This window comes from Agrilus planipennis, unplaced genomic scaffold (genome assembly GCF_000699045.2).
Source record: "Agrilus planipennis isolate EAB-ADULT unplaced genomic scaffold, Apla_2.0 scaffold29, whole genome shotgun sequence".
Classification (NCBI taxonomy): Eukaryota; Metazoa; Arthropoda; class Insecta; order Coleoptera; family Buprestidae; genus Agrilus; species Agrilus planipennis.
This window is the reverse complement of record NW_020442462.1, coordinates 356,209-370,410: the sequence shown is the minus strand read 5'-3', so window position 1 is coordinate 370,410 and position 14,202 is coordinate 356,209. Positions and strand designations below refer to the sequence as shown.

The 14,202-nt window shown below is 34.3% G+C and overlaps 1 protein-coding gene and 2 long non-coding RNA genes across 3 annotated transcripts in view; 2 read left to right on the top strand and 1 right to left on the bottom strand.

Annotated features, from left to right (window-relative positions):
- LOC108744433 (paired box protein Pax-6-like) overlaps nucleotides 1-9,930 on the top strand; it is a 91,008-nt gene extending 81,078 nt beyond the window's left edge. Inside the window, exons 8-9 of the mRNA XM_018480188.1 lie at nucleotides 1,005-1,225; nucleotides 8,382-9,930. Coding sequence (XP_018335690.1) covers nucleotides 1,005-1,225; nucleotides 8,382-8,482 — 322 coding nt within the window. The 3' untranslated portion in view covers nucleotides 8,483-9,930. The remainder of the gene's footprint in view (nucleotides 1-1,004; nucleotides 1,226-8,381) is intronic.
- LOC112906536 lies at nucleotides 4,000-4,263 on the bottom strand. The gene is made up of 2 exons (XR_003232398.1): nucleotides 4,162-4,263; nucleotides 4,000-4,066 (listed from the first exon to the last, which is right to left on the bottom strand). It is a non-coding gene; the product is annotated as an uncharacterized LOC112906536 (long non-coding RNA).
- A 2,198-nt stretch (nucleotides 9,931-12,128) lies between the features above and the next one.
- Nucleotides 12,129-13,282, top strand: LOC108744446. Its single transcript, XR_001938964.1, has 2 exons — nucleotides 12,129-12,765; nucleotides 12,848-13,282. It is a non-coding gene; the product is annotated as an uncharacterized LOC108744446 (long non-coding RNA).
- The last annotated feature ends 920 nt before the right edge of the window (nucleotides 13,283-14,202 follow it).

The window sequence follows — 14,202 nt, the reverse complement described above, 5'->3', positions numbered from 1 at the left end:
CACTTTAGCGTAAGGTTATTCAAATTCACTAAATGGTTATCGAGGAAAAAATGAAAAATTAGCTGAAAATCTCGTTTTTACTTGATAATATAATGATAATATTTATAATTGTCTGAAATAAACGCAATTTTAAAGTTTTAATTATTATTTAAACATATTAAAAAGTTTTACGCTCATTATTAATAGAGATTCAAAGTAAATAATTTTCTCTCAAACTGTATACTTTTTTTAGTGTAGATAGTATTTATTTACCTCATGATATGCTGCAAAACCTAATTAATCACAAATTTCTAGTTTATGTACTCTTGTCTCCGATTGTACCTCCCAAACATCCTTAAATAAATAAAAGTAAATTTGACTATGCATTTTTATTTTATTTCAATTGTTTAATTCGACTTCTACTATTTTATTCTAAAGTGAGCATATAAGGCCCCGTTTGCACTTTGATTAGTGATTAGGCGAGTTCATACATTTTCTGCGAGATTTACAGGGGGGGGGGTAGCTGTCTAAGTTCGGAAAAGTATGGAGCTTTAGCATATAGTGCAAATAATAATAAAAAATCATTCAAGTTATAAAACAATTTTTGTAGACAAGAGGGGCTCTTATCTCAGCTACGTCTATGCAAATTTTGTAAGTTCGGAAAAGTACGGAGCTTTAGCATATACTGCAAATATCAATAAAAAATAATTCAAGCTATAAAACAATTATCCCAGCAACGTCTATAAGGGTATCTAATACATACTAGAACTCGGTGGTGGTATTTTAACCCTACAACCGAGTGTAATTCAATTCAATATACATATATCGAAAGCAGTAGGTATTATGATAAAAATGAATATTTCATAGTTGGTTATTTTTTCATTTTCTATTAAATTTTTTGGAAATTATTTGCAATACTTAGGGTGGCACCTGTTACATGTTGAAACTCCATAATTATTTCTGTATCTGATTCTTATAAATTGTTTATTCTTTATTCATTGACTTCATCTTTTTCTTTGTTTCAGTTCGATGTCCGGTAGCTTAAGCAGTAGCTGTCTGCAACAACGCGACCCTGGTGGCTACCCTTACATGTTCCACGATCCCTTACATTCCTTAAGTTCGTCCTATAATTCCAGGGCGGTCGCGGCGGCGGCAGTATGTAATTCGGGAGTTCCACAGCCTACTAGTCATCCGACCTATGCCCCAGCCACCCCCACATCGTCAGTTCCGGTTTCGACGGGTACAGGTAATAAGACTTGCTTTTTATAATTAGCATGTACTGTATAGACAATTGTACCACATGAATGTAGCTAGATAATTTTAAATGAAATTTTGAACACACATTGCCAGGAGTACAGAAACGCCATAGGATGGGTACTTTTACCCTGTTCCCGAGGGATAGAAAATTAGTTTTATGTGATCGTCGATGATCTTTGAGACGACATGAACGTGAGCGAAACCGCGAGTAAAACCTCTCGTCAAATTTTGTGCACACATTGCCAGGAGTATAAAAAGGAGATTTTTATCCAGAATAAATATAGTTCCCGAGGGCTAAAACAATTAGTTTTATGGGGTCGTCGATAATCTTTGACACGCATTTAGGACATCAACGCGAGCGAAGCCAGGGATAAAACCTCTCATGAATAGGGTTACACAAAAGGACATAGGCTACCTTTTATCCAGAAAAAAATACTGTTCCCAAGAAAAAGAAAAATTAGTTTTATGTTGTGCAAATGATCTTTGACACGCATAAACCTGTAGTGATTTCATAATTTACCTAAATATTAAAGCGATATTTACAAGTTATCCCACTAGCCCGTTGCTTCGTAAGCGAAAATAATAAAAATTACAATTTGGACCCGAATTTGTAAAAATAAAATCCCAGCAGAAATAAATTTACTAGGTATTTTAGTTGATACTACAAATTTAATAGTAATAATTAAGAAACTTGAAATAATTTTTAAAGAAACATATCAAAATTGAGATTATTACAAGTTTCCTAATAAATTCTACTTTTTCTACGGCAAATTTAGTCATTTACAATCAAAAATTGTATAATTTTAGCGTTGTCATAAAAATTTAGTTTTCTCTGTGTAGCACATAAATATAGATATGGATAAAAGCCAAAAACTCCGTGTTAGTAAAACGTGATTTTTGATTCAAGTTAAGTCAGATAATTTGCAAATATATCAAACTTTTTGACTACACAAAAGAACCTTACTGAGTTTATGTTCTAATACTTTAATACTTTCGAAACATTCTTCTCCACGTTTATTAATTTAAAATGCCTGTTATTTTGTGAGCATTTTACTTTAACTATAGCCCAACGCGACTGTATTCGCTGTTGTTTCCTTGATATGCTTTATTTCCTTTTCTTTATCAAATACTTTTCGTACTACCGACGATACGTGTACGACCTGCTTACATTCTTTATTTTTGACATTAAACTTATTCAACGGTATATAAAAGTTTCTTCTAATTGACATATCTCATTTTTATACAATTCATTTCTAGTATATGTATTTCCTATTTGATTAATATTTAATGCGTGGAAGATAACGATTCAATCAATATATTTGCATATTTTCAGAGAAGCTCGCGCAGCTGCTACAACTACAGATTAATAAGAAAGAAAAAACATTCGTTAAAAATATACTCGATATTAACATTTTATAGAACATATAGGAGCATTTCTTGGGGCAATAGGTTTCAGGATTAAGCTGTTTGTCAAGAAATAAGGAAAGTGACAAAATTCATTTCCATTTGAATGAATTTATTAGGAATTCCATTAAGATTTCCTTTTATTTTATGAGTTATAATTTAGTTTGATATGTTAAAATAATTTGCGTTAATTTTCATAAAGATTTTAGACAAATAAATAAGTAGATATATAGATATTTATATTTTCCGACCTTAACATTATAACAAATCTTTCATATATGTCATGCATGATTGCATTATTAATTAACTCTTTTCAGTAAATTTCTAATCGTTTGTCTAAAAAATAATATGTTTTCACCATTATACTGTGGTACATTGAGTCGTCCAGGGCCGAGCTCTTTAGGATTATTTGTTTCCTTTATTTCCTTATTACCTATAATGGATTTGAACATTTGTATTAAGCTTGTCAACAATTACTTATTACTGTCCAGATCCTTCGCCAAAAGTACAAGTAACGTCTTAAATCTGGTAAATCTTATCTTAAAAATAATAAAACTTTGACAAAAAATAGTAATTGTGTAGTGTGGATTACAACTTTGAATTAATTTAAATGTCGCTAACTACCTCGTTATTTTTTTAATTTATTACTTTTCCAAATTTAAATTTATAAATTTAACAGTTTAAGTTCTTAAAATACTGCTGTTAGTTGCAAATATATGATACCGGAAATAAATGAAATCTAGGAATTACCCGACTAGAATTTTGATGGGGGTGCAGGTAGGGTCCCTAAGGGGCAGCCACACTTCCTCTTGTGGGCCCCACGAGGTTGCCCCTTAGGGCAAGAAAGGGGTATATAACGCCTTGCCGCATTTGCGCCTCATCAGGAATGCCGCATGTGGGCCTCATCGGGAATGCCGCATTTGCCCCTTATCAGGAATGCCGCATGTGGCCCCCGCGGGGAAAAATTATTGCTGCCCCATTAAAAATTTTTGGAATAATGAATGAAAAAAAAATACAAAATTGATTGAGAAACATATTTTACCAATGAGAAAATTTCATTCAGACCAAAAATTAGTAAAGAAAATATTTAGGTTTGTATTTTTGATTAATTATTATTAAGCAAAATTATTATCAATGAAAGAGTAGATAATTATAAATAATTATATTGTTAATTAAATGTTAAAATAGANACCTTCCTATTGTTTAGTTTTATATTTACTCGTCGACGGATGTCAATGAATTTAAATTTTTATGTAATTTTTCTTGAAGAGTCAGTGTTATTGAATTATTTAATCAGATCCACTAGATGAAGATATTCGAGACTTTCTTATGATGTTTTTATTATTAATTTTCTTTTTCTTTTTCGTTGTTGCAAGGTTACAACTTTCGTCATCTGAAGTGGAAGAATGTTTACTATTTTCTTCATCTAAAAACGAAAACAGCATACAAATATCATTCATAAGAACAGAAATTACAATTCAGCTATTTAAAAATCTATTACTTAAAACACTTTTAGCGTACCAATTGCTTTCGTTGCACTTTTGGAAGTTAATTTGAACTTTTAAGTGGTTGTTTTCACTTGTTGATTTATTTCCTAATGCCTTTTGTGATGATAGTTCATGATCTATAAATTTAAAATATTATAAATAATTTTTGACGGATTATGAACAATAAGAATAAAAAAATGTGTTCATTTCTTTATATACAGGAGCTTAATAGTATCGAAACGTCTTTTCTTCTCAGTGTGTATAGATAAGATTCATTAATGATAAATTCGATGGTAATTTTACTTACCCTTATTTACAATCATTTTCGGAATAATGCTTAAATGTTTTTCTAAAAAGGTTGACATCATCAGCAGCCTTCGATTATGCTGTCTCTTCGCTTTATGTAGAATAAGCAAATATTCCAACTGACACTCACTAGCTTCTTGATATGTTCCTGCACTTTAAAGCAGTGCGCGAAGGCGCTATGTCGATCTCTTTTTTCTTTTTTTTTTACAAATCAACCTATGTTTGTAATCCGCAACCGTTTTTAATGCGCTATTATGAATATTCATGGGGATGAATTTTTTACAACAGTTATTACACTAAAAAAATTATTATCATCTAATTACTGTGAGTAGGTCGAACCGAACTGTGAGCTCAGAAATTAAAATTAAACAAATAATCTTAAGTATGCTAATAATAATATTTTTTAATGCTGGTTTGCTGGGCTAGGCGCTAGACGCTAGACAGAAAGCAATAGTGTTCAACATCCGTTGAAAAATATAAACATAAACAATGCATTTCACAGAACAGAGTAGATTAAAAACGTATGTTAGATAAGGTAACAGGTATGGTGTTTAAAATCGGCAAAACAAAAAACAAATTGAAAACAAAAAATGCTCACAATATTCACTTTTACACATGTAGCAACGGTATAATATATTATTTTAATCAACTTCTATGATTTTACGGGTAGCGATATTTTCATTGTTTGCAGAAACTATACATTTTTTAATATTTAGCATCGCATGGATAAAGATTTTTTTGGCAGTATTTTTCCACAAATTTCAATACAATTTATATCTTCATTTGGAGAAATATATACATACATCACTTATTTGTAAAATTTGTTTGCTCTTAAGTAAAAATGTGTAAGTTTATACATGTGAGGTTTGCCCCTTAAGGCCCATATGAAAACCCCATAAGGCAATCCTCATTTTAGTATTACCACTTTTTTTGGTGGGGTTTTTATGAGGAATCTACGGGGCAATCCTTATACCGGCATGCCCCTCGTTTGCCACATGAGGCCTCCACGCTACATGGGGCATGCCCCTTATAAATTCTAGTCGGGTATATACAATTCCGAGGCTCTTTAGGAAATGTTTAGAATATTGTTTCAACAATTTTTTAAACAAACATATCCTGGAAAATGTATACTTTTCCTAGGAATTGTATAAAATTCCGATATTGTACTAGGAAATGTATAAAACTAATGCTTTCTGTAAATAAAATACTCTAACATATCAGCCCGCCTCTGGCAGGAGCATCAAGTATACTCCAGTCTGTCATAAATCTACCTAATCAAACAATGACGTCACCAATGCATATACATCTTCAAGCACCCTGCCGTATATTACCTATATTAGTTCAATAACTATGCTTTATTATTATTTCCGCACCCAATATATATATATATCAAAATGATCAGCATATTCATCTCTACAACATACTAAAAATTCGGTAATTTTATACTTTCACGGTTCCCTCGTTTTTTGGATCTAGAAAATCGAAAAATCATCCGATTTCGATGAATTTTTTTTTAAAATGTTTGTTTTTACGGCGGATTTATGAAAAAAAATATGGGAAATATCTCACCTGGAGATTTCATATAGTTTTATGAATTTAAATGTGATCATAAACGCACTTCTTCGCATATAATCGTTATGCGTTGACAACGTTATTATTTGGTTACGTAGATTCATGACAGATTGGAATTTATTTATTGTCCCTGCCCGCCGGGGACGGGTTGATATCTTAGTGTATTTTATTCATAGAAAGCATTAGTTTGATACATTTTCTGGTGCAACATCGGAATTTTATACAATTCCTAGGAAATGTACTTATACACTTCCCAGGATATATGTACTGTATTAAAAAATCTTTGAAACAATATTTTATACGTTTCCTTAATAGCCTCGGAATTGTATACAATTCCCAGATTTCATACATTTCCGGTAACATATACACTGCGTGTATATCAATAATTTCATTTAATGATTTGTGGTAACCAATGAATGTAGTGCATTTATAAAAGGAAAATCCATCCACGAAAACAGTGCATTAAAGAATTAATTAAAAGAATACAAATTCGCTCATATATTTTGCAGCTTCTTATTTAACAGAGGAAATTACACTGAACAGGAAAAATAAAAGTCTCGTCGACCGCGACCCAATCAATTCTTACTCTAGGGCTGAAAATTTTATTGTGCGGGATACGTTTAAAGTGGCGACCGGCACTTGAAACGCGGCGATCAGGTTGTCGGAAGAGACGGGAGGGAGGGGTGGGAGGTTGCTAGGGGGGAAAAGGAGGGGTGTATTGTACGGAACGTGAGGGGTTGGTTTGCGATTTCTGCTCAGCCGGCAACGGTTCAATAATGTGCGAACTAAATGGGGGTGGGGACTTGTGTATTGTTCACGTTGCAAGGTTCGTTGGTTACCATCTTCTCAGCTGGTGGCGGTGAGACACTCGGTGAATCCGCGCCACTTTAACCATCATCACACAACCACGTTCGAATCCCATTCCTGGAATTATTAGAATTCCTTTTGTTTACTTGTGTTGATGCGACTGGTGCTATTCCTGCAGCATATCAACTCTTCTCCATTTGTTTTCTACTCCGTTCTTGTTTCTAGATCTCCCGACACTGATTCGAATTCTTTGGCAAACGTTGCCGTTTAGACATTACTCTTTTCATTTTTATTTTCACCTAACTTCATCATTCAAATAATAAAAGGTGCCAATCGACTTTATTTACATTAAATATTAATCATGCTACACACAAATGTAAAAATAATAATATTGCCATTCCTAACCGAACCCATTCAAGTTATCAATTATATACTGGAACTGTGCACAGTATAACATACGATGAAAAATTTTGTTTCATCATCATCATAAGGTCGTTAGTACTAGGATTTTACTCCTTCCTATTCTGAGATAGTCTTTGCATTTCCCTAAAACTAGAACATCCCACATCCTTAACAATTTACGAACCGTAATCTAATCTAGGTCTACCTATACTCCCGTTAACTCCCGTTTCTGCCTCTAATATGTCTCTGGCTAGACCTTCATACCTGAGAAGGTGTCCTACCAACCTATCTCGCCTATTTCTTATTGACTTTCATAGAGTCCTTTGTTCTCCTATTCTTTCTAATACCTCTTCATTTCTTACCTTTTCTATCCACGTTATCCTCATCATTTGCCTATAACACCACATTTCGAACGCTTCTAACATTTTCTTTTCCGCCGCGCCCACTGTCCATGTTTCGCACCCGTACAGCGCCGCGCTCCAAACATAAATATTTTTCGAATTTCTCAATGAATCGTTCGCGAACGAGCATAGAAGCGACTTCTTTTTATTGGAAGCAATTCGACCCTGCGCTATCCTCTGCTTTTTATCCCTACTACTCTTTCCGTTTTGACTTATCTGACATCCTAGGTACCTAAAATCAGCCACTTCTTCTAATATTTCTTTCTTTCTCCTATCTTTATATTCGTTGCCTTTTCATTTCTAACCTTTTCTATCCACGGTATCCTCTTCATTCGCCGGTAATACCACATTTCGAACGCATCTAGCTTCACCGCCCACAGTCCATGTTTAGAGATTTTTAACGGACGTATGTATGTTCGTGTAAGGATCACACGCATGTACATGTTCGCGTCCATGGCACACTTTCAGTCACTTAAACCAGTGTTTTTCAAAGTTTTTGTCGGCGACCTCTTTCGTTTTGAAAACGAATGAACGCCAATGAACAATTTTTTTACTAAAAGCGTTAAGAGCGTCGCTAATATGTTACCTGAAGCGAGGGGAAGAGTTCATATAGTTTGTATTTATTTCATTTATAAGTCATGAGCTAGGGAGTGTGATAGCTATCCCATTTGCACTTCTCTCTTGTGCCCTCGAAAAAACATTATGATGCCCTTTTACTAAGGTAACGTCATAGTCATCCTTATGTACATGTTCCTGTTTGTTTCAGGTGTAATATCTGCCGGGGTCTCGGTGCCAGTACAGATTCCCAGTCAGGGTCCCGATCTCACCTCGAACCTGGCCACCAATTACTGGCCTCGTATTCAGTGATCTCAGCTTTTCGGGTTTCCGCCACCAAGGTTTCTCGTACCTTCCCAGGACAACGCCAGTTACGAGGGCCCTTCAGTGGCGGTTTCAAATCCCGAAGAATCAACATAAATTACCCGGTAAATAAAAACAATAAAGCTGCGCATGTTTCTGGTAAATATCAAATTTAAACTTGTTTAACGGATAATTCACCTACTTGTCCGTAATGGCAAGTATTCGTTTTTTTGTTTTTTTTTTTTTTTTGAAAATGCTATATAAGTATATTACAACGCTGTATATACATTTTATATTTCTGAGGTTGTCTTCTCATTGAACAGCAGCGTAAAGGTGCGTATACATTATCTGAGCACGAACACGTTCGAGGTAAGGCGAGGTGGAGCGAAGACAATTCCGAAACTGTTCGAACTCCATCCATTTCAAACAGAATTTGGTTTGATATGGACGGTATTTGTACATACATTTACCCTGTCGTGTTGTTTAAAAAAAGATCCCCAGTCAAAGCATCTGTTTCGCCTCATCTTGCCTCTAACATGTTCGCGTATGTTTTATTGAAACTGAACGAATCCAGCACTTCTATTTAATTTGAAAATAGTTGAACGCGTCTAATTTTATGAACGAGACAAATTTGATATTTTACCAATTTTTCTATTGCTATTTAGAGACAGAAGATGCGCTCCTTTAACATGTATGTAAACGATGTAAATATGATCTGCTGTAATTTAAATGTGTATGTGATTTTGTAGAATTGTATAATACCGACGAAATACCCGTAAGTACGTTCCACTTTAAGTATTTAGTGGAATACGCCCTGTTGCTTTAACAATTATCTGAAATTTTCTGCAATAAATAAAATGGAATTAAAGCAATAAGTAATTGAACGCTACGTTTATTTATTATGATGTTATAGCTTTAGTCAATAACTGATTTAAAACGAAGCCTAACTTTGCCAGACAATCTTTGAGTTAGTAATTAAAAAAATTCGTATATTACCTGCAATAATTTTCATCATTTTACTTATGTGAAAATAATGATAATCCGTATACCATGTACCTATCTTAACTACAGTGACATTAGATTCATTTATACCCAAATGGCATATGATCTCCCGTTCTTAAATAGATGCAGGCTGTTCGATGTATACTGATACAAAAAGGTCTGCATGATAATTCTATACAATCATATTGAAGATTTATGCATAACATGCATTGAACAGTTCGGTGTGCAAGGTTGGTCTTCATATTAACAACAATTCACACGTTTATTAAAGGCAATACTTCTACTATTATTGCAACGCTTGGATTTCATTTGTTGTTCGTATTAATATATTCATCATTATTAATACTGGATGTATTTGTACATAATCATTGCTGTGATTGTTATAGTAGCTAAGTATGTATTTCTTTTACATTAGGATTATAGTACAATATTGTTAATGTGTAGAAACGTAGCTGTGGTACGAATAAATAGATAATAAAACATGTACGTTTTAATATAAAAATACAGTCTATATCTGAACAAACTGTAAAGGCCATGCTACACGGCGCGTATAGCGAGCGGTAATAGACGCGATACGTGTAGTGCCTATGCCCAACCTATTAGCCGGTGCGTGTAATGGATTGGTGCTGCCTGGAACGTGAAGGAACGTCCTGGCACGTTCTTTCTCAAGCATCGTCTGCATTTGACGCATCTGCCGCCGCCCTGAATAGAATCTAAACAACGCGCTTTCTCGCTCCAAGCCGCACCGAACCCCTTATACGCGCTGTGTAACAGAGACTTAAAAGCTTCTAATATATTATCACATTTTGATAAGATTGCGTGTGGACCAATTATTCATCGACATACGGCACGCACTTTCCTTTATACGGCTTTATATCACAACAGGCAAATGAGGTGGAATGTACGACATAAACTTATCAAGTTAGACTAGACTTACGTTTACTATACTTCGCTGCCGTGAAAAAGATAAAAAATGTGAACTTAGAAACACTGCTTTGACAACTAACTGCCATTTAACAGCATTCAACATACGCTTATACATTTAAAGTTCATTGAATTTACTATAACTACGCATAGAACATTTTCTGTTAGTTATTTTAATCATCATTCCTACTTCTATGTACAGAGTTAAAAAATCGCTTTTCAATATTGAAAGTTGTATGAGAGAACTTCACATTTAATAGTGGTTAATGGGTATCAAATATTAATGTGAAAATTCATTTTCAATTTCTTAACCGCTATAAAGTACCTTGATGTTGTCACACCCTCGCCGGGAATCGAACCCGGGACCTTTGGCTTTACGCACCAATGTACTTATTAGGTCACAGATATGTTGAACTAAGGTCCAGGGTTCGGTTCCCGGCGAGGGTGTTACAACATCAAATAATTTTTCCTCATTATCTTGAGGTAGTCTATAGTGGGTAAGAAACTGAAAATGAATTTTCACATTAATATTATGTACAGTTGCTAACTTCAGTCTGTATTGATGAAATTGCTATCGTACAGACTCTTCTGTACAAATTATGATGACGCCCACGCAATCTTAAAATTATAATACAATATTGCCTTTTCAATGACCACCTCGGAAAATATGTTACACAACCATACAAATGTGTTCACATACGACATTCGGAATTTTTATTTTTTGCTAGAAAAGTGGTTTTAGTTGTTTTCTACTAAGGGTAAGTGCTTCTTTTTTCTTTCAATTAAGTTATATAATTGCTCAAGTATGATAAAACATATAGCGTGTCATTTTTTCAAAATAGAACACAGTTCTGTTGCTTGTGATGATAAAATTACAGTACCTAAGTGAAATACATATTGAACTAAAAATCTGTTATAAAATAATAAGTAGAAATAATAATGAAAAAGAACTTGATACCATTGGAATTGAGCGTTTATGAGTTAATATTAGTATGGTACCTAAGGTATTATTATTTATTTATTATGTTCTTATTTTACAATTAACTTTTAGCATAATTCTAATAACGCGATAAGTATGGTACCTAACAGTTATGAAACCAACATTAATATTATAAATGAGAGTGCGATATGCTATAATTGCTATTAAATGTTGGATTGATTCGTACAGATTGTCGATGACGTTAACTCAATCTCTCAAAAATTTTACTGTACCCACATCATTTTCGGCATTCAAACCAGTTCTTCTCAGAATTGTTCGTGTTTAATTATGTAGAATAAAATGTATAAGAAATAAATATCATATGTAGTTTAAAAAAATACGGATGTAAAAAACCGTCCATGGTTAGTACTATAGATATAAAAACGCATGCTCACTTACCTAATCATGAAGACGCTTCTGGCTCGTTTTTATTTAGTTCGAAATCAACTCCACTACATTTACAAAATGGAGAACATTGCAAATATACATATGTATGTAATGCAACATAATTACCAAATGATCACCACAAATTATGCAATTGTAACATAGAACAGGGTTCACTGAAGAACACAAAAACCGCGAATGCAAAATGTCATAGCAATTTTAGATAAACTTCTACAGTAACAGTTCCAAAACACATTTGACACACGTTTACAACACAACACTGCGACACCGTTTCACAACCCAGTCATTTATTACGTCTTAGATAAATTGGAAATTATCTTGATAGTATAAACACAAAAATAATTCATTAGTAGCACATGGGAAGTAAGAGAGTGCACGTGCGTGAACTTGGAACTCTCGCGCAGTAGCTAATGAGAATGAAACATACTATACTGTTTATAAAAATAGTATGAAAAGGAGTAGAGATATAAAAAGAGAAAGTATGTTCGCCAGGGATATGTGTTAAGTGAGAATAATAGGGATGAGACGCATATTATAAATCAAGTAGCAAAAGGGAGGACAATTTTGGGAATCGAGGCAGAAAATGTATAAGGAAGATTTGGTAAGAGAATGATGTTATTTAAGGTGATGGTGACGAGCATAATGTTTTATGGGGTGGAAATATGGGAATGGGGACAGAAGCAGGTAGAATTGCTACAGAAAAGATATTTAAAGTGGGTATTAAAATTGGACGCCAGGTTACGTAATAAAAAGGGAGACGGAAAGTGGGAAGATGTGGGAGAAAGCAATAAAAATATGAAGAGAGATTGGGGAGTCTAGAAAAAGGGGATAGAAGAAAGGAAATAGGGAGAGGGAAGGTAATGGAAAGTAATAGGGGTAAAAAGTAAACATGTTAGAGAAAGGAAGAGCTTTGAAATTTTTAAAAATGAAACAGGAGCAGATGCAGGAGTGACTTAAGGAAGGAACTAGAGTAGACGAATTGGTGAGGAATAGATGTAGCGAAATAATAATAAGAGACGATTTAAGAAAAATAGAGAGGTCTGAATATGTGCTGTGTATTAAAGGAATGTGTGAAGGGACTAGGAGGGAGACTGGGTACCAAAGTACTTGGAAAGGGGGACGCAATAAGTGTAGAAGATGTTATTTTTGGAAAAAGGAAGAGGGAAGATGTAGGATATATCAAACGAAGGAAGAATGCTTGAAGCATATGTTAGGAGGATGTGAGAATGTTGGAGCGTGAGAAGAAAGCTATGAGTTGGTGAGTGAGGATGGAGGTGGACTGCGCCATTCGAAGATTTTAAGGAAGAGGAGATAATATTAGAGGAGGCGGAAGGAATTTAGGTGAAAAAAAAATATATGGGGAAGAAGTGAGTATATTTATAAGGAGTAAATAGAAGAGGGTAATTGTAGATTTAGTTGGTAGTTTCATTTTTTTATCAATTTTTATGCATGGATATATGTAAATAACTTAATGTTGAATAAAACTATTGTAGTAATCATTAAACCATTTTCACTACAATGAACTACTAACGATTTTAACTAGTTCTGTGTACCTGGTTCAACAGATTATGAATCCTCGGTTAATTCAAGGCAGTTTTTAGAAAAGTATAGGGTTGTTCGGAAAGTCATTTCGTTTTTGTTTGTGGAAATGAAAGACAGTTTTCATATAATAAACAAATACTTTAGTAAATTATATATTGACCGTTCTGGTCCAAGACCTTTTGCCATCTTTCTGGTAGTAGCATAATTCCACGCTCATAAAATTTTTGGTCTTTGCTGGCAAAAAACTGATCGAGGAGGTTTTTGACCTCCTCATTTGAGGTGAAGGTTTTACCGTCTAAAAAATTTTGGAGTGACCGGAACAAATAATAATCCGATGGTGCCAGGTCTGGAGAATATGGTGGGTGTAGCATTGTATCCCATTCAAGCTGTAAAAGCTTTTGGCGAGTGACCAAACTTGTGTGAGGTCTCGCGTTGTCTTGGTGAAACACTACACCTTTCCTGTTGATTAGTTCTGACCTTTTCTGTTGAAGTGCATCATTCAGTTTGTCCAGCTGATGACAGTAGACTTCCGAATTAATCGTTGTGTTATCCGGTAAAAGCTCAAAAAAAACGATTCCTTTAAAATCCCACCAAACAGACAGCATCACCTTTTTTTGGTGAATATCGGCTTTGGAAATGGTTTGAGCCGGTTCATCTTTTTTGCTCCATGACCTCTTGCGTTTGACGTTGTTGTATACAACCCATTTTTCGTCCCCAGTGATGATGCGCTTCAAAAACGGATCATTTTCGTGACGTTTGAGAAGCGAATCGCAGACGTCAATGCGGCGACACAGATTTCTCTCTGTGAGAACATGGGGAACCCATACATCGAGCTTCGAGGATAATCCCAGGCCTTTCAAGTGGTCATAAACTGTTG